This window comes from Camelus ferus, chromosome 16 (genome assembly GCF_009834535.1).
Source record: "Camelus ferus isolate YT-003-E chromosome 16, BCGSAC_Cfer_1.0, whole genome shotgun sequence".
NCBI lineage: Eukaryota > Metazoa > Chordata > Mammalia > Artiodactyla > Camelidae > Camelus > Camelus ferus.
The window spans coordinates 12,976,341-13,001,085 of NC_045711.1; the positions used below are offsets into that span (position 1 = coordinate 12,976,341).

Below are 24,745 nucleotides of genomic sequence, written 5' to 3' on the forward strand. Positions count from 1 at the left end.
ACCACAGAGGGGTGGCCATGGGATTTCTGAGCACCAGGATGGAGAGAGGCCTTGGTGTTCTGTTGATGGTAAACAATTTCCCAGATGCCAACATCAGTAGGCAAGGCCCCTCTGTGCCCATGATGGGTCAAGACACAGTCTTGTCCAAACTCAGGGGAAAATGGGACACTGTGCAGGCCACACCCCCTACCCTCCCATCCCTGCAAATACGAGCGACCCCTGTTTCTTGCAATCAAAGAATTACCCCTGGGGTGCCCCATCAGAACTACTGCTGCTTCCTGACAGCATCCAATCCAGAGCAAAGTCCTGCTTTCTGGAACCATCCCCCAAATCACCTACCAGGGACCCAAATCCTACAGTAAGTTCCTTCTACCAGCCTCTTCCCAAGAAGCCTCAAGACCTCACGGTGTGCATGGCCCTCCCGAGAGCAAGTCCATGAACCCTGCTCCGCGCAGCTACGCTGTCTCCTGGGGGCCTTGGGTTGAAGGGCAGTGACAGGTGCCTGACCCTCCATGTTAAGTTATTTGTGTTGCTGAGATGTTCATGCTCTTTACCAGCCTGAGAGGGCTTTATTCTCTCCTCAGTGGCTTGTTTTGTGTTGTTTGGGTTTGCATTTTGGAAATTAAAGAAAGTGCCAAAATCCCTCATTTAGGTGAAAACCAGGAAAGCGACAAAGAAGACCAGGAAGCAGAGGGAAGAATAAGAATTCAGGAAGGCAGGAAGCCGGAGGCAGTGTCGGCCAAGAGACCAGTCCCCAGGCAATCACAGAAATCTCAGGGGGTCTCCCCTACATCATGGAGTGGGAGCCAAGCACATATTCATTAGATTTTTTACTAGATTTGGACCCCAAGTGAATTCCAGGATAACACAGCCGCGTCCACGTCTGTGCCGCAGAGGTGCTGTGGGGATGCACGTGGGTCGGGTCTCTGAGTGAACGGGAGGCGGGAGGAAGCCTCAAGAGTCCTTTTCGTTGAGACAGACTGTGCCGGCCCCTCTGACGGGCACCGGACACACACGATCTCATTCAACCCCCATAGCCACCCTAGTATCACTAGCTTCGCTTTGGGGGCCTGGAAGCGGAGGCTCGGAGACGTTGAGTAACTTGCCTGTCTTGCTTGGAGAGGATACACAAGCAGCAAAGCTGGGGCTTTGACCCAGGCCCCCACACCGCCCTGGGGTCCTCCGTGTGCCCTCGTCTTCCCCCAGCTTTCCATAGAGCTTTCGGTTCACTTGAATTCTCACAAAAACCTTGTGGTGAAGGTGACTGTCTCCATTTTAAAGATGGGGAAAATGAATGTCAGACAGGTAAGGGGGCCGGTGACCACACGGCTAGCACGCGGAGGGACCAGGACGCAAAGCCGTGAGCTTCTTACCACCTTACGCTGCCTCTAACCCTACACCCACCGCACCCAGTCAGCCCCACGTTGACCCATTCTTCGATTCACACACACACACACACACACACACACACTTTGTCAACAGCACGAGATTCAAAGATGAACACAGTACAGTCACTTATCTCAAGGGACTCAGAGTCTTGTTGGGAGGGACACGCATCTGCAGGTAGATGACAAAGTGGCAGCGAGGTGCCAGAGCAATGCCCAGGGCATCACCAGGACACAGAGGAGAAGCACCCAATCTGGTTGTGGGGTGAGGGGAACAGAGGTGAGGGCAGTTTTGCTGTAGGATGTGAGGGTTGGCAAGGGGGAGGGGGAGGATGTGTGGGGGGAGAGAATCTTTCCACACGAAGATCTGCTTCTGCGTGAACTTAAGGTTTTAGAAGTCAGTAACGATCAGACTCACCCAGAGAGTAAGAAGATAAAGTTAACAACCAAGAGCATCTGGGTCAGTTAATGACCTGCACCCTGGTCTCCTGTTTACGCAGAACCTGGGTATTTAGGGTGTGGGGTCCTGGGGTCCAGAAGGCTGCCATGGTATCCTTGGAGCCCTGGGTACGAAGCTTACCTTGACTGTGTAGATCTGGAAATAGATGGGTTGGGTGCCCATGCGAATGTAGTAGGTGATGACATCCAGGATGAAGGGGTCTATAGTCCGGGATGTGTTCAGGGAGAGAGGCTGTGAGGGAGAGAGACTGTCTTCAGCCGCCTCCCTCCATGCCACTGTGGGAGCAGCCACTTCCTTAACAGAGAAGCCCCAATGCCCCCACATGCCCTGTGTGAGGCACTAATCCAGCTGGTCCTTCAGCACCGTCCACGCCTTTCCTACCACCCGATTTCTACTCCTGATCAAAAGACTTCCATCCAGGTGTGGAGAAAGGGGTACCCTCATACACTGTTGGGGAGAACGTAACTTGGTGCAGCCACTATGGAAAACAGTATGGAGATTCCTTAAAAAACTAAAAATAGAGTTACCATATGATCAAGTAATCCCACTCCTGGGCATACACTGGGAGAAAAGATACATGCACCCCATCATTCACAGCAGCACTATTTACAATAGCCAAGACATGGGCACAACCTAAATGTCCATGGACAGATGACTGGATAAAGAAGTTGTGGTATATTTATACAATGGAATACTACTCAGCCATAAAGAATGAAATAATGCCATTTGCAGCAATGTGGATGGACCTGGAGACTGTCATATGTCATAAGTGAAGTAAGGCAGAAAAAGAAAGAAAAATACCATATGGTATCACTTATATGTGGAATCTAAAAAAATGACACAAATGAACTTATTTATAAAACAGAGACTCACAGACATAGAAAACAAACTTATGGTTACCAGAGGGGAAAGAAGGGAGAGGCATAAATTAGGAGTGTGGAATTAGCAGATACAAACTACTATATATAAAATAGATGAACAACAAGGTACTACTGTATAGTACAGGGAAATATATTCAATAGCTTGTAAGAACCTCTAATGAAAAAGAATATACATATATAACAAAATCATTATTCTCTACATCAGAAACTAATACATTTAAAATCAGCTAAACTTTAACAACAACAACAACAACAACAACAACAATAATAATAAAAGACACCTATCCAAATCTCCATCTCAGGGGCTCTGATTCATTTCAATTGCACACAGACATACCAGGCACCTCTGTGTATAAGGCACGGTGCTGGGTGCCTGTGGTAGACAAGATACTTAGAGTATAAGTAGTGATGAGAGAGTCTGGATTGGGTTCTTGGTTTGGATGAGCTACTCACTAGCCAGGTAAGCTTGGGCATGAGAGCTTGAACCAGAAGATCTGGTATCTCTTTGAGTTCTTGTGGCATCTGAATATGTTAATACTAACTTACATTTCAATGTCATTGGGATATGACATAGAAATGCCATCTCCCATAAGCCTTCTCCAACCCTGTATGATGATGAAACAATGATTGGGTTTTTTAGGTAAAGACAACTTCTATACAGAGTCTGATAATATCAGAGTAGGAAAGACGCTCAGGGTATTTCACCCATATTCGATCATATTATCTGCTCTCCTCATTTTCACATCTGGTCTATTAAAATATTGTTCCCTTCAAAAAGGTCACGCTGAGCAACTACGAACTTATTCTAACAGTGCTGTCCTTGTTCACACAATTTCCAGTTTCTTCATGTGGAAACAGCTTTTGGAATGAGCATAACAGCCACACAAGTTCTTAATTTTAAGGGAAAGAGAGCAGGGAAAAAAATTAAAAGTTCCTACAAGTATCTTGATAGGGAAAAAAGCTACCAACAGAGAAGCATAAGTGAGACCTGCACCAGCTGTTCTTCCTGTAATATCCTCCAGGTTTGGAGGAAAAGGTATTTTAATACCCAGCTAAACAGTCTCTCGTGTAAAGGCAGAGACATTTTCAGATAAGCAGTCATTCAGAAAACATGGCTCCCTCCTGCATCTTTATTAGAATGCCAGATATAAGAGGACGCCCTAACCAATCAGGCAACGAAGCACAATGTGGCCAGTTAAAAAATAAACATAGATTATATTGTAGAGCACAGGAAACTATATTCAATATCTTGTAGCAACTTATGGTGAAAAAGAATATGAAAACAAATACATGTATGTTCCTGTATGACTGAAGCACTGTGCTGCACACCAGAAATGGACACAACCTTGTAAACTGGCTATACTTCAATGAAAACATACTAACAAAGTAAACATATAAAAATCAATAGCTTCCTTTTACACTAGCAGCACTACTACCCTAGTATAATGGGAGAAGGATAACAGCCACAACTACAAAAAAAAACCATCAGACACAAGAAAATTAATTTATCAAGAAATGGGTAAAAGCTATGTGAGGAAGACTCTACAGCTATCCTGAGGGAGACACAAGGAGACTTTAATAAATGAAGCGTCACACCGTGCTCCCAGAGAGGGCACCTAATATGCTAAAGATGTTAATTCTCCAAATTTCAATCGAATTTAATTTAAAATGTAATTTAATTTAAAATTTCATTTAAATTTAATCTAAAAATAAAATTTGACAATGGGATTTTAAAATGTATCTGGAAAGATAAACAAGCGTAGTCTGAAAAGTTTTGAAAAAAGAAGCATAATGGGGTAGATATAATGTGCCAGATATGAAAATATAAAAGTGCTAATTTATACAGAAATGAATAGATCAATGAGAAAGAATAGGTTTCCAGAAGTAAACACAAGCATATGTAAGAACTTAGTAAGTGATAAAAGATTTCAAATTGACAGGGCAAGATGGTTTTTGCAATAGCTTTAGGACAACTGGCTAAACACTTGGAAAAAATAAAATTACATACTGGAATTATAATTGCAGATAGGTTATTTAAATGTAAACATTGGGACAATAATAGTGCTAAGAGTAAATTATCAGTGAATTATTTATTTAATCTTAGCATGGAGAAGGCCCTTCAAAGCATGGCTCTAAAGGCAGACACCATAAAGGATAAAAGTGCTGTGTATGACCTAAGTAAAAATATTAAAATTCTGTAAGTCAAAAAACCACTACTGACAAAATTGACAGGCAAATAAAACAGCGGGGAAAAAATGTCTGCAGCACACAGGACAGCAGAAAGGGTAAAACTCTCTTCAGATAGGAAGGTCTTTCAAATCAGTAAAAGATGAACTTCCCCTGCTCACCACGGACGGGGTTGGGGGACAGGGTTTGTGGTTAAGAAAACGAGCTCTGGAATCCAGCTGCCTGATCCCAGGTGGGGCTCTACCACTCATTCTGTTTCTTTGGGCACGTTACCTCACCTCTTTGTGCTTCAGTTGCTTGCTCTGTAAAATGGGGACGTGGTCACAATGACACCAGCCAACAGACAAGAGTACCTGCTTGGTAGGGCTGCCAAGTGGAAGTGCTCAGGAAGCACTAACTGTTACAGTGGAAAAGAAACTAGCACAGGAAACTCACAGAAGAAGGGATTCAATTGGCCTACGCCCGGAAGAAAGAATGTTTACTTCTCCTTAGTGGTTCCACAAAATAGGTAGGTGCCCAGTAGGTGCTACAAATGAATTCCAGCCACCACTAGCTGGTCAGTGCTCCTCTATTGTACCCCTTCTGCTTCATCCCTTGTGGGGCCCCCCTGGCTGACTCTTGAGGTCAAGGGTCAAGAAAACACCCGCCCACCACCACCTCCCTCCTGCCCGCCTACCCTTGCTGCCTTACCATCTCTGCCAGCTTGTGGATGGCAGGGCACAGGGTGTTGATAGTGTTCTCATACCACGGGTCTGCGCGGCCCAGGAACGTGGCCAGCTCTCCAAGCTCCAAATGCCTGGATGCTGCAGGCTTCTGGGGACAAAGGCATGGGGCAGACCTGTCAAGACCTCTCGAGCACTCTCTTCCTGCTCGGAGGGTCCTCAGGTACCAGTCCTAGGCAAACTAGCTTTGGAAATGTGGCCAAATCACTCAGCCTCCTGGGGTCTGGATTTCTGCACCCCATGAAGACTTGTTTTACACCTCCAATGAAGCCAGAACACCCACCACTGAGGACTCTCGCCAGGGACACTGAAAACTGATCCTCAGCCTTAAAAGGGAAGAGACTAGTATTGCTTTGAGTTTCACGCTTCCCAGTCAGAAGCAGAATGGGCAACAGAAATGAAAAACTGCCAGTGTGGGTTCATCCCCCAGTGGGAGGGTGGTGTGTGTGTGTGTGTGTCCCCTATTGAGGAACATTAATTCCATTAGAAAAGCAAAACAAAACCAGCCAAGGGCAGGCAGTGAGAGAACATCTCTCTGGCCACATTCAGCCCCCACAGGCCCACATCTGTGGCTTCTGGAACAGAAGTCCTCCAGGTCTCTCCCAGCTCCGCATCCCAAGGAAGGGTGATCCCAGTTCCCGGAGCCAGGGGATGCGAGGCTGCAGTGGGTCCCTGCCCAGCCCCTAACCCAGACCCGCTCCCGACACCCCCCCCCACTTCCCCTCCCTCCCTCCCTCCCTCCCCGATCCAGCCACCTCAGGCGCCAGCACGGGGATGTAGTAGAGCTGCAGGCTGAGTCTGGGGGTGAGGCAAAACTTCTGGGTCTCTCGTTTCCTGGCAAGGGGCAGCAGAGTACACGGGGTGAGGGCAGGAGTTTGGGCTTCAAACAGACTCGGTTCCACATCCTGGCTCTGCTATATATTATCTCTTGACTCTGGCCAATTGAACTAATCTCTCTGAGCCTCGGTTTTCTCATCTATAGAACGGGCGCCGTAAAGCAGGGAGCGCCGTTCTCAGCACTCAGCAGAGTTCGGTGGTGGCCGGACGTGGGGGGCGGGAAGAGTACAGCGCATCAGCCTCCAGCGTCTCACCCTGGCCTCTGCCTCCTGACCCTCCCGTGCCACTCAGCGATCCTGCACCAGCCCAGGCCAGGCCCACCTGTGTCCGACCAGCTCCAGCCTCCAGCCGCCCCGCTCGGAGCCCTACCTGATGGCATAGTAGGCCCGGGCCAGGCGCCCCAGCATCCTGTCGTCCCCGAGCACCAGCACCCGGGCCGTGTGCAGCCGGGAGACACCAGGCAGCAGCTCCCCATCCCCACTGGGCCTGCCGGTCCTCCGGTGCAGCCCCGGGGGCCCGTCCCAGCTGCTGGGCATCAGGATGTCCGGAGGCCACACCCGCTTCTTGATGCCCCCTTTGCGCTGCAGCCCGGCTCGCTCCATCTCAGGGCTTCCGGTTGAGGGCAGCTCGTCGGCCCCGGAAGGAAGGTCCCGCTCGATGCCACTGTCGGTGGACAGTACGGACGTCCGGGCCGACTCCCGGTCTGGCGGGACGCCCTGCAGATCCAAAGCTTCCAAGTCTGCACTGAGGCGCAGCTGGGATCGCGGGCGCAGAAAAAGCACCAGTTCCTTCCCTGGGATGAGGAGACCAAGAGGATCATCAGGGCAGAGAGGGGATGCCAGGTCGGCAGGGCCTCTGGTGAGGCCGGTGGTTCTGTGTTTCTCACATACTATTTAGCTGAACAGAAGCCCCACAAGATGCTCCTCAAAGGAACAGAGGTTCTGTGGCCAACAAAGCCTGAGAACCACACATTCCTGCCAGAAGTGAACATCTTAAAGGCTCTGAGAAGTCCTGCAGCAAAGAAATCAGCTTAATGCAGTATCTCCTAACTCTAGAGCCCTCCTCTCCATATTGGCTCAGTAGCATCCTCCCCGTCTCCCACCTGCTGCTTCCCCTGAGACACAGATAACAGACCATCAGCTCCCGCAAAGTCCTCCAGGCATTTCCAATCAACCTGCATTTTATTTCCCGTGAGGAAGCTGAGGCCCCGAGGGAGAACTGAGTCTGTCTAGGGTGACCCAGCACGTGAAGGATGTGCGAGACTTGAACCCACTTCACTAGTCCAGCCCTTCCCACTACACCCTGCACCTCTGTCCTCCCCCCTCCCTTGAGAAGAGCCAGGGGGACTGTGGGACAGAACACCCATGTGGAGGGGAAGTGCAGCTGAGTGGGTCTCTCTCGAAAGCCCCCTCCAGCTCTGGGAACCCTAACTTTGTGCCTGTCTCCTTCTTGGGGACATGCATTGTCTGTTGGCATCATCATGGCATGTGGCACTTTCTAGACATATGTGGCCAGTGGCTAATGCACTGACCTCTTCTGGTGTAGAGAAATTGCATTCTCTTTCCAGATGCTGCAGAACAACTCAGGGAACATGGAGCACACACTCACAGATAAACACAGACACACATAGAGACATACAAACTACAGATATACACACAGACACACAGAGACAACAGACAGACAGAGACAGAAACACACACAACAGATACACACACATACACACATAGAGACATACGCAGACATAGACACTCACAAGACACACACAACAGATACACACATAGTTACACAGACACACACGATGCACAGAGACACACATACTCACACACACACACACACAAACACCCCCCAATTATTTCCAGCCTGTTCGCCACCGAGTGGTCAAAGGCATGGCACTTACAGAGCTGGTCCTCATCCGTCCACAGGTGGAAGGTGATATGTGGGCTGGGCAGAGGGATGCTTGGCAGCTGGTCCTGGAGGGGGTCACCTGAAGGAAGGAGCAGGCTGTGGAGACCACGGAGGAGAGGATTGTGGGATTCTTCTCTGCTCCTGCATGGGGCCTAGAGGGGGTGGCAGAGACCCTCTCCTCCCATGTCTGGCCTTGTTGAGTTCCTCTTCCCCTCGGCCACCATCAGCTCATCCGGGGCCTAACGCTGGTGGTCCCCTCTGCCCAGAATGCCCAGCGGCTCCCTGGTTCCTGCCAACTGCCTAGCTCGGCCTTTAGGATCCTGCACAAACCAGCTCACAGCGTCTTTCCCAAACTTTTCTCCCGTTGTTGTTCCCTCCCCACTGTTTGGAGAAGTCCTGTCCACATGCAGACCCAGGGGAAAGGCCTTTGTATTTCTCAGGGCCTCCTCCAGGACTTTGCACACAGTAGATGCTCAGTTAACATTAGCTCCCGTGGGTGATGCTGAAGAGTCACGGCCAACTACTAAGGGCAGCAGCAAGCCTGCGGTCCAGGGGGGGAGACCAGGGCCAGCCGATCCCCTTTCTCCTTCCAGAGCCTTCCTGACACTCCAGCCCTGGTAGTCATTCCCTCCCAGGAACTGTTGGCTGCACTCTGGGCACACCTACTATGTAGCCTTAGGATTTAACGTCCACAAAACATGGCTCCCTCCTGAACGAGGCTGCAGGTTTCCTTAGGGGAGAGCAACCCATGGTCACAGAACACTTACCACTGTTCTTCTCACCTTGCCCACAGCGCCATCATCTCACTGGATCCCACCAGCAACCCTCGCTATCCTCACTTTACAGAGGAGGTGTCAGGGGCACAGAGAGGTTAAGTCACTGGCCGGAGGTCACACAGTAAGTGGAAGAGCCAGAATTTGAGCCTAGGCAGCCCAGCTTCAGAGTCCATGGATTTACCCACAACATGGTGCTCATAACCACTGTCCCATCCTCCCCTCCAGCAGCAGGTGGCTGGTCACTGAGACACACCGGGTAGGGGTGGGTATAGCTCAGTGGTAGAGTGCATGCTTAGCCAGCACAGAGTCCTGGGTTCCATCCCCAATACCTCCATTAAAACAAACAAACAAAAAACAAACAAAAGATGCACAGGGCAAGCCTGGGTAGGAGGCAGTTCCTGGATCTGGCTGGGATAGTGGAGGCAGCCCCGACTGGGTCTCGTCCTGCTCATGCAGAGTTACCACTGAGTTAGCAAGTGGTACCCAAGGAGAGCAAAGCCAGATTTGCCCCCGCGTTTGGCCCGGTTTTAGGAGGGGGAGGCTTCAAGAATAGACATTTGCACGTGGTAATCAGAGGCAGTACAGACTATTAAAGCAAAACAAAAGAACAAGAGGCTGAGAAGATGGTGGAAGCCTTCTGGCAGCAGCCATCCCGCTCAGCTCACCCTGTCATCTGCAGCCTCCACCCTCCCTGGGCTGCCGAGGTCAAGCCCAGGGCTAGCACCCTGACCTCTGCCCAGGGTTTCCAGTCCTCAGGCCAGTGCTGTGCACCAGTGCGTGCACCATGTGTTCTGGGACATGCAGGGTGACAAACTCCATGCGTGCTTTGGGTGACGGTGAAATAGGACACAAGTCTGAACTGTCCTCCAATAGCCGGAAAATACATGTTCTGGACACTTCTCTGGGCCCTAGGGTTTCCCCAGTACACGGGGCATGGTCTTATGAAAAAGCAAGTAGGAAGGAAGCATGTGGAACAAAACTGTGTGAGACCTGGTGTAAGTGACGTTGACTCAGCTGCTGTGTTAGATGTTCTTTAGAGGATCCGCGGACCAGCAGATCCTTTGGTTACTACAGCGTAGTGGTTAAGAACCAGACAGCCTGGGTTTGAATCTCGGCTCTGCCACTTACTAGCTGGGTGATCTTGGGCAAGATTCATAGCCTCTTTCTAACTCAGTTTTCTCATCTGTAAAATGAGGATAATGCTTTCTATCTCATAAGTAGTTTATTGTGAGGGTTAATTGATTTAATATATGTAATGTATTTACATTCATGTAAAATGCTTAGAGCAGTAATTGGGGTACAGTAGGTGCCCTGTGTCAGCTGTTATCATGACCAAATTACCCACCTTCTTATTAGCTCAGGACCTTCAAGGTCCTGGGCATCCTCAGTCCCCAGGCTCCTAGGAGCGGCCAAGTGTCTCACCCCACTTCAGCCACACACACGCAGCGCCCCCTGCGGATCCCGGGACCGCAGCCCACTGGGCCTACCGCTTACCGCCGCAGCGCCCCCTGGCGGCCGCCGCAGGGCCCAGCAGCGAGCAGTAGATCTCCTCCAGCCTCTCCAGGTGTCCTTCCCGGCTCGGGCTGGGCTCGGAAGCCATCTGCTCCACCGCTGCCACCACGGCGTGGAAATAGCGCTCCAGGACGAGGCGGGGGCTGGCCTACCGCGGAGGAGAGGCAGAGCCTGAGTCCCGGCCCAGCACCCACCGACTCCTGCTCTGACGCCAAGTCCGCAGGGGCGCAGACAGGCCAGTGGCACCTCCCCTGTGGCCCGGTTCCCCGCAAAGGCTTTTGCACCCCACATCCAGGGCCCTGCTTCTGCCCTGCTTCAGTTGTTGCCCTATGCTGTCCCCTCGGCCCCTCACACCCTTCTGTGGGGGGACAGCTGGTGCCCAGCAACGTCGGGATCCCAGGGGGGCAGGGGCAGCTGGCGCCTACCCTCCTTGGAACAGCACCACGCATCTGGATCAGTGTTCTGCCATAACTAGGATGTAAACAACAGGAAGGCAGGGGGTTTTGTCTGTCTTGTTTACAGCTGCATCCCCAACAAGTATAACATCTCCTGGCACATAGTAGGTGCTCATTGAATGTGCTGAATATTTCCTGTCTGTCTTTCCTATATTGCCTGAACCTACCAGCTATACTCATTATTTTTCTTTCAACCAGTGCAATTTTTGGCTCAGAATTACTTCAAGAGGAAATTGGAGGGGGGTGTAATTAGGTTTATTTATTTATTTACTTTTTTTCTTAGTGGAGGTACTGGGGATTGAACCCAGGACCTCCTGTATGCTAAGCAGGGACTCTACCACTGAGCTGTGCCCTCCCCCAAAATGAAATGTGATATAGCTGCTGTAAGTAAAAAGGCTAGTGTCACTTATAAATAGAAGATAACTAACATGAATCTAATGATCACTAAGCTCTATTATTAAATTCCAGCCATGTGCTATGGCTGCCAAAGCTGCAGAGCTGGAAGCTTGCTTTCCCCCATTAAAAAGGGAGATTAGCAAGTATTAAAGACGTTAAGGGGTTAAGGGTACAGCACCAAGCTGGGCTTTTCTCCTTAATGGAAACAGGTTTTGAGTTTCTCGCTCTGCCATTCCACACTCTCCAGCACCGTGGGCTCGCTCCTGTCTCCAGTGGAACAGCTCTGAGACCCTGAAAACCACCCTGGATCACGTTCTCCGGCTGTGTTCCCTCACCCCCCTCCCACTACCACTCACTAATCCCAGCTTACAACCGAGGATGCCGGGCCCAAACAAGTGACACTGGCAAGCACAACAGGGCTTACTGGGGGCAACCACAATGGTGTGATGGCACTTTTAGAGAACAGGAGTACAGAAGACAATCAACAGGGTTTAAGGAGGGATCCAGCTGTACATGAAAGACACCCGTCCAAGGAAGGACCCAAGACATAGGGCTCAGGTTGTGGAGAATTCCAAGTAGAAAAAGAGAGCATTTTGATGGGCAAAGCGGAGTCTGAGACGCGGGCTGGAGAAAGGACTGACACCCACCTCCTGGGGCGGGACCAGCAGGGGATCCGGACCCCTTGAGGGCACCCCGCCGCCAGCGCCAGCCCCTCCTGCAGCAGCAGCACCAGAGCCATCCTCCAGTCTGCCTTCCCGCAGACTGTCCTCCGGCTGTGCGGGACGCGCTGCCCCAGGGGGCACGGGCATCCTCCCCAGCCCAAGAGATCCAGCACCTGGGGCCACCCCGACCAGAGACCCTCCAACCTGCTGCCGACTTGGCTGTGGACAGGGGCTGAGGCTGAGTCAGAGAGAAAAGCTGGGAAATAAGTGTGCAAGGCTTGGGAACCAGCCAAATGCCCGCAACAGAAACAGGGGGCTCGTTAAAGAAATAACAGCACGTTCACAAGACAGAACACTCTGCACCATTAGAAGCACATACCTCCCAAGGAAAATAGTTCCATGTGGCATAATTCCAATGGCAAGGGAAGTAAATACTATATCGATGCACATATACGGCAGTATATAAACTGTATACAGAGTCTGGCATCTCAATTTTTAATAAGGAGTTGTGTATGTGGTGGGGGGAGGCTAGAAGGCAATTGAACACAGGCTTGAAGTCAGAGAGACCTGGGTTCAAATCTGCCTGGCACAGCCACTTTGTATCTGTGTCACCATAAGTTATCAGCATCTCTGTGCCTTTGTTTTGATCATAATATCCCTTTCACAATGCTCTGGTGAGAATTTGTTAACATGATACATTAATGGAAACAGAGCAACGTGTCAGTTGCTGATATATCTGGGTAGAGGGATGTGGGTGATTTTTATTTCCTTTCACGGCTCATCTGCACTTTTTCCTAGATTTTCCTTAGTGAATGTGTACTGATTTTTGGCTGAGGGAGAAGCGGCAATACGCAAAGGGAAGAAGCGTGGGCGGGCAGGGCAGTTGCCTTACCTGCAGCTTCCTTTGCAGGGTGCCGGCATGGCAGGCCTCCCCCAGCGCCGCCTGCAGGGCGTGGGAGACCACGTGGCGCATGCAGGCCTCGGGCGTCTGCTGCTCCTGGGCCGCCTGGATCTCCAGCAGCAGGGCACTGCACACGGAGGGAGACACCAGCTCAGGATCCACGAAGAGGAACACTCTGAGGGCAGAGGTGGGGGGGCTGATGAGGATGACCACTGGGAGAAGGGCCACTGGAGGGGCACCCTCAGAGCCGTGCAGCCCCCCCAAGTTATTTAATTCCTCCAAAAACAGGAGCCTCAAATTCAAACGTTTATAGGGAGTGGAGGGGATTGCGACAAATAAGAACACGCATGGCCCCTCTCTGTCCCTCTAGTCTCATGTCTAGGTGAGTTCCAACTGAAAAGCTGCTCCCTCCCTCCGTGCTGTGGCCCGCTGACCACACAGCCCTCTAGGAGGGACACCAAATCCGTCCTGCTGAAACTGGAGCTCTGAACCCTGAGTCCCAGAAAACCAACCTCGCTCACCCCCTTCCCTTTACTCAACCGTGTCATCCCAACCACTCCAATGCTAAGTTCTCCGGACCCCATCACCCCACTGCACCCTCCATGAACACAGAGCCTCAGGCTGCACCTTTCAGTACCAGGTCATCAGAGACACCACCAGGGGAGGAGGCTATGCACCCCTGACTCCATCAGCCCCTCTCCCCAGCAAGGGGAGTGGACTTGTTCTCAATCTTACACACACAGATGAGAGACCCCTGGTCTCCTGGTGTGATTGTGGCCTGAACTATAGACAATCGGGAGCCACCTCTGGCTGCCTGTCTGCTTGATGTGGCATCAGGGCCAAGGGAAGGAGGGAGGTGGAACCACAGAACTCCAGGGTGCCCCAGGATAGCTCTGAATCCAGCCGGGAAGAAAGGCCTAACTGATCTCCAGGGAAGGACACGCCCCATCCACCTTGAGGACGTCCCCTGCTACCGGACAAATGCCAAGAATGGGAAGCTTTGCTGGGGTTCCTCTCCATCCAGCCTCCTCGCTGGACCACCTGACAGCATCCACCTGACACTCACCTCTCCTGGTAGGGGTACAGCTCACTCGTCAGGTTCTGCTCGGCAATGACCAGCCTTTGGTACAGCGTCCCTGCAGAGCAGACCACTTCAGCCAGCCGGCCCCTGAGCCTCTGACCCCCGTTCCCCACTTTCCCAGAAGGTGCTGGGACTTCTGAGCCCCCTGAAACCCTGGAGCCGAAGGCCAGACCTTGGGTGGAGCTGGAGCTGCAGCCTGGGAGATGGAGCCCCCAGCCGTCCTTACCTGGGACGGCCGCCTCCGTTTTCAGCCTGATGGCGCAGTCCAGCGCGACTGTGCAGTAGGGAGCAGGCAGGGTCAGCGACCTCATACAAAAGGCGTAGGTTCTCCGGTGAAGCTCCTCCGTGATGCCCGTGGCCTGGGTGAGAGGGAGGAGCAGGGGGATCCCAAGCCCTAGGTCACGAAGGGCTCTGGGCAGGACGGGGTGTGACAGGGTGGGAGAGGAGCCAGACCTGGGCTCAAACTCCCCTCCCAAATCTACACCTTAAGCCTCTTCTCCCAGCAACTCTAAGACATCTCCTCAACATCTCATTCACGCTTATCAGGATGGAAAGTTGTCCCCATCCCATTCCACCAGCAAATCAACTCCCCTCCCAACCCTTCTGCTCTGTCCGGGCTGCACATCCCCCCACTACCTCTCCAGTTTCATCTCTTCGTGTACTAGGGAGAGGGCACAGCTATGCAGAGAAACCAGTTAGGGGCAGGCAGTCCTGGAGTTCCTCTAGGCTTGCCAGGCGGAGACTGGGTGTCCACTGAGGGGAGAGGAAGTGTCCCACCCAGTCACTCGTGAGTTGCCACGACCTCCTGGGCCCTCGGCCCCCGCTCACCTTAGTGAACACGTACATTAGCGTGTGCAGCAGGGGCATGATGACATGCCGGGCGTCCTCCCTCTCTGCCTGGAAAACAGAGCACAGGACATTTACGGGGCTGCGAGCTGGGGGGCTCGCCACGTCCTAGCAGGAGATGGGGTGGAAGGCAGTGTCCCACTAGGCCAAGGGGAGTGGACAAGGGCCACCATCTGCCCTGGCAGGAGAGCGATGGGGTGGGGAGGGGGCACAGGTGCGGGAGCCCAGGTGGGAGGGTGTGGGGGGAGGGGTGCAGGGAACTCCAAGGGGGAAAGGCAGATTGACTCAATGCAGCAAAGCGACAAGCAAGTCCCCAGCTCGGAGGCTCCCTTGAGTTCAGCGTTTCCCAAACAGGTGCACACAGAGCACTGGGTGGTGCAGAGGATAATTATAGGGATCATTTTGAAATTTTTTAATAGGTACGCATTCATGTTTAGAAGGTGCTTTCCGGCTCTGTCAAGTGATGTGGGTTTTCCATTTATGGTCATGTTGTAGAGGTTCTTTCTGAAAGATGTGAACTCGGGTCAAACAATGGGAACCCATGTAAAGATAGCATTGCTTATAGAAAAGTACAAGAGAGAGAAATGTAGGAATCAAGCAGGTGAGCCACAAATGGCCGAAGTATGGGGGATGCAGGGCTGATGGGTCTGAGTCCCCAGCGGGACTGGCCTCTCTTCCTCTGGTCCCCGCCTGCCTCCCCGAAGCCCAGGAACCCACCTTCTCCAGTTCTCTGAGCAGAATTCGGACCAGCACCGGACGCTTACCAGGATCCCGCTCGACCTTCTTGTGCAGGGACCATCTCCACATGCCTGGGCCAGGAGACAGGGGAGTCCAGCATAGCCGGGAAGGGCAGGGGCGGGGGGTAGTCTGAGAGAAGAGCCCCAAGTCTGACCCCCCTGGCCGGGCACTGGGCTCCATGCCCACGGGTGGGCTTCTCACATGTGGGGGACCTGTGATCTGCAGCCCTTGTGGGCGGTGCATTCCCAGAGCAGAAAAGAGGGAGGTGGGATGCTCGTGGGGACAGGTGTGTGCACGTGGCTTATGGAGAAGTGATGTTTAGAGCTCAGCGCCACAAGACCCCTTCCCAGGAGCCAGGTGGGCCTGGGGTGCCAGGGGAATTTTATTTGCAAGGGGAGTTGTAGAAGATGGTTAAGAAAGAGGGTGGCAGAGCCCCGGGGCTCCGCCACAGCCACCGGGAGGGTGTGCCAGGGGGCAGAGAAGGCTTCTGGCTCCTGCGGGCTTCCAGGGATTTCCAGCAGGATGGGGTCTTGGCTGGAAGCCCCTCATTCTGTGAGCTCCGGGCTGGGGCACTTTCCTGAGAGCATGGCAGAGTTGGCTGGGGTGGGGTGGGGAAAGCAGAGAGAGTGGACAGATGGTGCCTGCTGGCTCTTACCTTGGTTGCTCTGCAGGGCGGGGGTCTGGGCGTTGAGCTCCCGGAGCACAGCCTGCACACTCCGCTGGAGGTCCAGCTCCACATCTGGGCAGCAGAGTGGGGAGGCTCTGAGGCCCGGAGCTCTGTAGCGCAACATCCCCTGGCTTTACCCTCACCCCGACCTCCACTCTCCCTGAGAATGTCTTTAGCCTTTTCTACGAACCTCAAGAGGTACCCAGAAGTAACCAACTGAGAGCTGGCAGCCTGCACCCCGCCAGGGTGAGACTACAGCCTATCAATCAGCATTTCTGTGTTCTTTGTAAAACCCTCATTTCCCAGAGTGCAGTACGTCCACTGCCAGTGATAAGCAAGGCAATTTTACATGATACACTAATAATCCTAAAATTTGATTGATTATGCATTTACTTAAATGTATATTAGCAAAAATATATAACTAGTTCCTCAACCTATGCATGAAGTTAACATTTTAAATCGATTTAAACAAACACATCAGATAAATACCAGGAGGTAACATGGACTCTCTCCCTGACCAAACCTTACTCAGGATCCTCCAAGCCCTCTTCTCTCGCAGGCCTCAGCATAGCCCCCCTGTCCTGTCTTTAGCAACAATCCTGTCAGTCGATAGAGAACCCCCAACCCTGATATCTGATCAAGTTCTCTGCTTCCAACTTTTGATGTTTAAGGCCTCGACCTGCCTCCAGCAAGAATCCTGTTAGGTCAGTTTAGCAAGAATCCTCCCCCGTCCCCCCAGGTCCCCTCTTAGTAATTTTCCATCCACTGACCCCTTCCCTCTGTTGGCTGTAAATCCTCAGCTGTCTTTGCCTGATTCAGATTCGAGCCCAATCTCTCCTCTATTGCAATAATCTTTTTTTTTTTCCCTTTTAATTGAAGTATAGTTGATTTACAATGTTGTGTTACTTTCTGGCGTACAGCACTGTGATTCAGATATATATATATGCCTTCTCATGTTCTTTTTTGTTATAGGCTATTACAAGACATTGGATATAGTTCCCTGTGCTATACAGTATACACTTGTTGTTTATCTATTTTATACATAGTAGTTATTAGTATCTGCAAATCCCAAACTCCCAATTTATCCCTTGTCACCCCCTTTCCACTTAGTAATCCTGTTTCTTTTCTGTGTCTGTGAGTCTGCTTCTGTTTTGTAAATAAGTTCATTTGTATCATTTTTAAAGATTCTACATATAAGTGATATCATATGGTATTTTTCTTTCTCTTTCTGGCTTACTTCACTAAGTATGACAATCTCCATGTCCATCCATGTTGCTGTAAATGGCATTATTTCATTCTTTCTTATGGCTGAGTAGTATTCCATTGTATAAATACACCACACTTCTTTATCCAGACATCTGTCCATTGCAACTTGCATAAAGTCTTCCTTAGGGTTTTAACAAGCATCAAAATAACTGTTTTCTTTCACAGCAGTGCGTTGACATGGCAGAACCATGGAGGTGGTACACGAATGAGTAACTGACATCTGGAAAGTGTGGTAGTGGTGAAAATGCACCTCATGGACCTCCTGCTACATGGAGTTTAATGGACCAAGGAGCTTTGTGCTGCTTCGCTGTGAAGTCCGTCACCTTGTGCCAAGGCTGCACTTCCCAGCCGATGTGGACAGCAGCAGGGATTCTAAAGCAGGGTCACCCCCCGGGACCTTTGCAAGTGGTTGACTCTGGCTTGGAGATTCCCCAGCTACCCATCAGTCTAACACATTTCCACCCCACCTTTCCTCCCTTTCTCCTCCTTTCAGATTCAGATTTACATCACAGGCTGGCAGCTCGCTCTCCCAGCCCTCACTGGCTCCCTCTCCGCTTTCTGGACCACAGGTGTTTCCCCCGATGAAGCTTGCATGTTTAATCTTGTCTTGGTATTTGCTTCTCAGAGGATCCAGAGCAACACAGGAAGTATGGGAGACACTCCCTGTACCATAAATTCCCCTTTATAAATAGCTCCAACCAAGAGCCTGTCTTTACGGACAAGTGTGCTGTCCCTGGTAGTCAGACGGTGCAAACCACATGCCCCAGAGGTTCCCCTTTTGCCTTAGCTGTCAGGAAGCTCACGGCCAAATTGGGACCCAGCCTCCAAAGTCAGCTCATCTTAAGAGACAGAGACCTCTCTTCTTTGCCCCTTTTGGGGTGCCCCTGCTTTTTGTTCCGTATACCTTAACGTATACCTTAATGGCTTTGGAGTCCTTTGAAGTCGGTAGGAGAGATGACAAATTTAAAAAAACAGCAGGTCGCAGTCCAGGAGACAGAACTTGTTTACGCCAAGGCACTCTGTGCTCTGGTGCCCAGGGACTGGCCCTTCCACGGCTCTGGTGCGGGCTCTTGCCAGTCTGCTGGGGCCACCCAGCCTCTCTGGACCCCTCACTCTCCCTCACCCTGGACCACATCAAGGTCTGATCCTGAGTCTCCTCCAGGCTGAGAGCAGGCGTCGAGTGGGCAGGTGTTACAGCCCATGGTTGCCCACCGGCCACTCTGCTGCACAGAGCAGCATCTCCCCATACTAGCAAGGAAATCATTGAGCTTGGCAAGAAGCCGTCCTTCCATCTACCCAGCTCCACCTTGCACAAAAATAAAAGAGCTCATGCTTTCTTCTTTCCTTCTTTCTTCCTTCTCCCCTCCCTTCTTCTCCCCACCTTCCCACCACGGACTACACAAAAGACTTAAAACTGTGATTACTGTGATGTCCTCCCTGCCCCTTCATCAGAAGGGCAGCCAGTCTCTTATCTTCCAAGCCCTCATTTCCCTTGTTTTGCAAAGGGAGTTAAGTTTTTCATGTTTCAGAGAAAAATAGAGAAGTTAAAAAAAAAACTCTGCCAGTAGCCCCGGAAGACAACCCCGAATAAACTTTGTTTTCGAAAGTCTGGGCAGCTGGAACAAGCTCTCAGGCTTCGGTCCACATCTGGCTTGCAGACCTGTTTTGTTTGGGCTTGTAGAGGGTCTTGGAAAGAAAAAATGAACTAGCTGCCAACATTTACAAAGCAGGAGATTTTGCATAAAAGTTTGGATTTCTGGCATCTCTTAAAAGTCTATCGATGCTGGACATGTCTTGTGTCACATGCATGTTACATGTGACAATGACAGGGGGTGGGGAGCAGCTTTAGAGTGACCACACTCTTTGTTTCCCTCATTTACGTCCTCCCCGGCCCCTCGAGGTTGAGACCCCTGGCTGTCTGATGGAGACAGTCAAGCTGGATTGTCTCAAAGGGATGAGGATAAAGGCTGCTGCTTTTAGTGAAAGAGGAGGGTGGCAATTCAAGGGTGGAAGGTTGGATTTCCCAAGACGTGAGGGCACAAGTGTTATGGGGACTTTGGGAATGAGGAAGACCAGGGCTGGCTGGGATACAGCTTCCCAGTGGTGGCAAAGATTTCAGATGAGGACAGCTAAGCACTAAACTCTGTTTGCTTGGGTGCCACTGCTGTGGTCTCCTGGGCCACCTTCGCCAGAGCACAAGAACATCCCCAAAGGAGCCCCCGACTCCCTACGGACCATGCAAGCCTGGCCAAGCTGTCCTGGGGGCTGCAGCCACAGTGGACTGAAGACCACAGACTTTCCCCATCATCCAGACTTTGTAACCCCTGGGTTTCTCACAGGATCCCCAGGAGTGAGGAGGCACCCTAAGTGAATGACATGGGAATTTGTACTGTTCTTGGACAAGGAGAGCTTGAAGCTGGATTGGATTTGATTAAGCAAAAGAAAGAATATTGCTTGCACCTCAAGTATCCCAGGGTTGTTTACAGATGCCCTGCATGTCTGACATCATTCTTGACTCAGAACAGCCAATAAACAAGTGACATTCATTTTCCTCCCCTCCAACCAGGAATGTGGGGTTTAACTATCAGGTGTCCGGATTACTATTACTACCTAACATTTCATGGTGCCACGAGAGGGAAGAAGCTTCAGTCCCTGGAAGACTGTTTCTAACCCTGGCTGGCTGGTGACATGAGTCAGGAACAGGCATTTGCTGTGTTGACACTGACATGGCGTCATCTGTTACAGCAGCTACTCTCGTCTGACTCAGGGACACACAGAGTGTTCGCTGGTGTGTTACCTCACTGGATTCTGAGCAGAGCCCTGTGAGTTTGCCAGAACAAATACTGATCTCCCTGCTTTGTGGGTTCCCGATCGAAAGCCCTCACCCTTGCCCCGTGTCGCTGCTCCAACCACAGAAGGTCAGACTCAAAGGAACCTTGGAGGCTGGCTCTCTTCCCATTCCACAGATGGGGAAAGGAGGCTCAGAGGGGAGAGAGGATTTACTCAAGGCTGCAAAGCTGTTGTTGGTCAAAAGCTCTTCCTCTAAAGCTTACATGTGACCATTCACCTCCTTACTGGGGAAGGAGAAGAGGGCACCCCCAGGGGAGACTATGAGCACGTGTCTATCTGTGTGCCTGATGCTTGAACGCAGAAATAAACACCCCTGGTAAAGTGGCTGGAAAAAAGGTTCCCAGTTCTCCAACCAGGGTAGGCGTTATTATAGCTAAAGAGACAACAGGGAGGAAGGGAGGGAGAAGAAAGGCTATGTTCAGGGTCTTCTCCTCAATTTCAGGCCATTCAAAGCTGTCCTAAGACTTGGCAATGCCAGCTGTCCACTGCCCTGTGAGCCCAGACAGTCAAATCTCTCCCCAGACCCCTCTTAGAATGCTTGCCTTTCCTCTGGTTCCCAGCCGCGTCTGCACATTAGAATCACTTGGAGAGCTTTAAAAAGTACCAGTGCACAGCCCACCCCAAACCAAATAAATCAGATATCTGAGGGTGGGGCCTAACAGGGTTTTTACAGCTCCCCAGGAGACCCTAATGTACAGCTAGAGGATTACCGTCTTCAGTGACAAGTTTGGAGATCTGAATAACTGACCTGTTGGTCAGGAAAGGAGTGAGGTGATGCTCAAAGTTCACAGAAGACAATCACCCCTGTATTAAGGATGAAGGTCACAATGTCAGGATGGCCCCCACCCCAGCAATGCTCCTGGCTATCACAGTTGCGGGAGCAGATTTTAAAGAATATAATTGGAGAATATTTATCATTATTGCTACTATTTTTGTTGTTGTTTGTGAGCCTGTTTTGCAAAAGATATAACCTTTGTTCAGAAACGTAACCCTTGTAGACACCAGTGCTATAACTCTCTTTGGGTCCAGTCATGACAAGAATAAAATCTCCTAAGATTTTTCTCAAGCAGACCAGTCTTTGTCATCTTGAAGTTGTCCCATACCCACCTGTGATGGTTAATTTTATGTGTCAACTTGACTGGGCAACAGTGCCCCCAGATATTTGGTCAGACATTATTCTGGGTGTGTCTGTGATGGTGTTTCAGATGCATTTAACATCGAAATTGATGGATTGAGTCAAGCAGATTGCCCTTCCTAATGTTGGTGGGCCTCATCTAATCAATTGGGACCTGAATAGAACAAAAGGCTGACCCTCCCCCAAGTGAGAGGGAATTTCTCCTGCTTGACTGCCTTCCAGCTGGAACACTGGTTTTCCCTGCCTTTGGACTTGAACTGAAACATCAGCTCTTCCCAAGTCTCGAGCCCTCTGGCTGCTGGAATGGAACTCCACCATTGGCGGTCTGGGGTCTCCAGCTTGCTGACTGGAGATCTCGGTACTTGTCGGCTTCCATAATCACCTGAGCCAATTCTTTATCACAAATGTCACTCTGTACATGCGTATGCACCCTACTTGTTCTGATCCTCTGGGGAACCATGACTAACATGCCCAGAGAGGACCAGGCACCTGTATGGTGAAAGCTGCTGGAATAATCAAACTTAACATTTCCTCAGTCTTCTCCAGCTGAGGAATGGAGAGTGGGATGGGTAGACATGTCCACCCAGATGAGAAGGTTCCAGGGAACCTCAGGTCACTTGGGACACACAAAATTACTACCAAAGAGATTGAATTAATAATTCTTGAGGGATGTTTCCCTCAAACGAGGATGTTGTGGTGAACTGTTCCTTTCCACTCTCTGGATATGAGCCATCAGAACTGGCACCCCTTCCCTGGAATGGAAATGGAAACACACCAACGAACTCCTTCTGATCCGCTCCCTTTTAAAAATCACAATAAAATCACCAACCTGGGGTCCCACGACCTCATGCCTTAACACAGTTAAGAAGAACATGGTTTGCTTTTGTGTGTTCGAGTCCCGACTTGGAACATCCGAGGCAGCTTAGTCCTGTATAGGTGAATGTCATTAGGACCTGTTGTGTTTACTTGTTTCCATTTTGGATGACCTCTTCCTGACCTTGACCCCTGAGCTGAGGGCTATTTTCCAGGAGCCCGTGGGACCCCACACACCGACCATATGGACCTCACTGTTGCCCTTCCAGTGAGGAGCGAGGACTTGTCTGAGAATTCCTTGGTGCGCAGACTGCCCTGTCTCAGCATCTCAGCTGCTCGTTGACATCATGGGCTCAGCGCCCAGATGCGCCACCGGCTGGAGCAACGTGGCACATGCTCCTTGGAGAGGCACAGGACCACGCTAGCCAAGAGATCCTCTCTCCCTCGGGATCAAACTTGTGCAGATGGTGGCCAGGAGGGGAGAATTCCTGGGGTGCTCTCGGAGGTCACTGTCCCCCTCTTCCTGTCCTGGTGGCAGATCCGCCTGTTCCCTGCCCCTTCTGGTGCCTGGTGCTTCAGCTGTTCCTACAATGCTTGGCTACTTTTTATTTTTGAAAATGAAATGAGCCATAGGGTTTCTATTGCTTGTATCTAAAGAACCTCCATTGGTACACCTCTCTTCCTAAAACACAGGACAGCGTGTCTCTACTGCTATACTTGAATTGAGTGCAAAGTAAGTTGATTTTGAAATATTTAGGAGATTTTCACAGTGCTGTCCCTCCTTCCAGCCCAAACCCCAGCTGGTTAAGGACACCAGGAATATTGGAACACCAAAATTCAGTGGGCTCGCCTGGCTCGGGGCGTCTTCTGAGTGGGCGAGGCTCTCTGAGGGTGAGCAGGGTGTGGAAAGGATGCATGTCCTAGGACTAATTACAGCCTTGTAGCTGGGTCTGCCTTGGGGCGTCCCCTACCCTTCCCCAGGACAGGGATCTTTGGCATTAGAGGCTATGCCTGCTAGCCTGACGGGTGGCCTCTGACTTGCTGGGTGAACACTGGTTAACCCACATCTTGGGGGAAAGGTTATCGCCCCCTGTGGTCCCAGGCTGGTGTAGGGGGAAGAATCTGGGATTTGGGTTCCAATCCTGGCTCTGCCACTTATTAGCTGTGTAGCTTTGAGCAAATGACCTAACCTCTCTGAGCCTGTTTCCCTTCCAATAAAATGAAGACAGTCATATGGATACCCCTATTTCACAGAATCCTTCTGTTATTTGCATGATATTTCATTGTAGTGAAATCATTCAAGGCAGGGAGGCCAGAGCTAGACTGCTGGGTTCAAATTCTGATTTGACCATATAATATCTATGGGACCTTGGGGACAGTCCCTGTCTCACTTTCCCCTTCTGCAAAATGAGAGTGATCGTAGTAGCTACCTATGGGGTCTTTATGAAGACGAAGTGAGTTAATATTTGTCAAGTGCTTTTCCCACTACTTGAGATATCCTAAGTGCCAGGGAGGTTTTTTTTTGTTAAATAAATGCAAGCGCTTGGTAAGAAATCTTGGCTACTATGATCATTATTCCCAGTGTCCAGCTCAGTGACCTGCGAGCATCTGGGGCTCACAAGTGTGTGGATGTCCCCCTCTCAAGGTGTTTTTGCATTCAGGCAGCTGAGTTGGCATGTCACAGGCTGGCTGCGTGGAGGCAGTCCTGCCAGCCCTGGGGCCATTTTCACCCCCAAGAGCGGTCCTCCCCACTCTGTGGCCAGGGGCTTCAGACCCCTCCCCCCACGACCATACTGACCTGGGTTGTCCATGGGAGCCTGGGGAGGGGTGTGAGGAGGATGTGGTTGTCTCAGGCAGCAGAATGGAAAGTAAAGTGGTTGTTTTTCTGCAAAGAGGTGGTTCTGCAAAAATAAGAGGCAGTTAGTGTAAGTGGTGGGAAAGTGTAGAAAGGGCATTTGTGGAATGGAGAGGCTCCCGGGGGACCGAGGCTTCTGACACACTGGAGGGAAGTCTAGATTTATTCAAGAAGGACGTGTAGGGTGCTTGCCATGTGCCAGACACTCTTCTAAACACTTAAACGACTGACTCTTTAATATTAATATTAACCTTGTGAAGTAGGTACTGTTTTCTCCCCATTCTGCAGATGTGGACATTGAAGCACAGAGAGGTTAAGTAACTATTTAAGGTCACATAGTACGGAAAGAAATGAGCACTTGAACTCAGACCATCTGGTTCTGGAGCTCATGCCCTCAGTCGTGACCCCACAGGAG

General features: G+C 50.9%; 1 protein-coding gene across 9 annotated transcripts in view; it reads right to left on the reverse strand.

Moving 5' to 3' along the window:
* Positions 1 to 24,745, reverse strand: part of PIK3R6 (phosphoinositide-3-kinase regulatory subunit 6) — a 54,412-nt gene that overhangs the window by 9,140 nt on the left and 20,527 nt on the right. For 2 of the 9 annotated variants that reach the window (XM_032498768.1, XM_032498769.1), the window contains 13 exons: positions 24,274 to 24,376; positions 16,400 to 16,483; positions 15,724 to 15,815; positions 14,989 to 15,057; positions 14,387 to 14,519; positions 14,146 to 14,215; positions 13,071 to 13,254; positions 10,641 to 10,813; positions 8,370 to 8,473; positions 6,842 to 7,265; positions 6,391 to 6,469; positions 5,604 to 5,726; positions 1,966 to 2,076 (listed from right to left, as the gene is read on the reverse strand). In XM_032498768.1, the coding sequence (XP_032354659.1) occupies positions 1,966 to 2,076; positions 5,604 to 5,726; positions 6,391 to 6,469; positions 6,842 to 7,265; positions 8,370 to 8,473; positions 10,641 to 10,813; positions 13,071 to 13,254; positions 14,146 to 14,215; positions 14,387 to 14,519; positions 14,989 to 15,057; positions 15,724 to 15,815; positions 16,400 to 16,483; positions 24,274 to 24,286 (1,659 nt within the window). In that variant the 5' untranslated portion in view covers positions 24,287 to 24,376. Of the gene's footprint in view, positions 1 to 1,965; positions 2,077 to 5,603; positions 5,727 to 6,390; positions 6,470 to 6,841; positions 7,266 to 8,369; positions 8,474 to 10,640; positions 10,814 to 13,070; positions 13,255 to 14,145; positions 14,216 to 14,386; positions 14,520 to 14,796; positions 14,914 to 14,988; positions 15,058 to 15,723; positions 15,816 to 16,399; positions 16,484 to 24,273; positions 24,377 to 24,745 lie in introns of those variants that run through there. The other 7 variants (XM_032498770.1, XM_032498773.1, XM_032498772.1 and 4 more) reach the window with 7 other exon arrangements.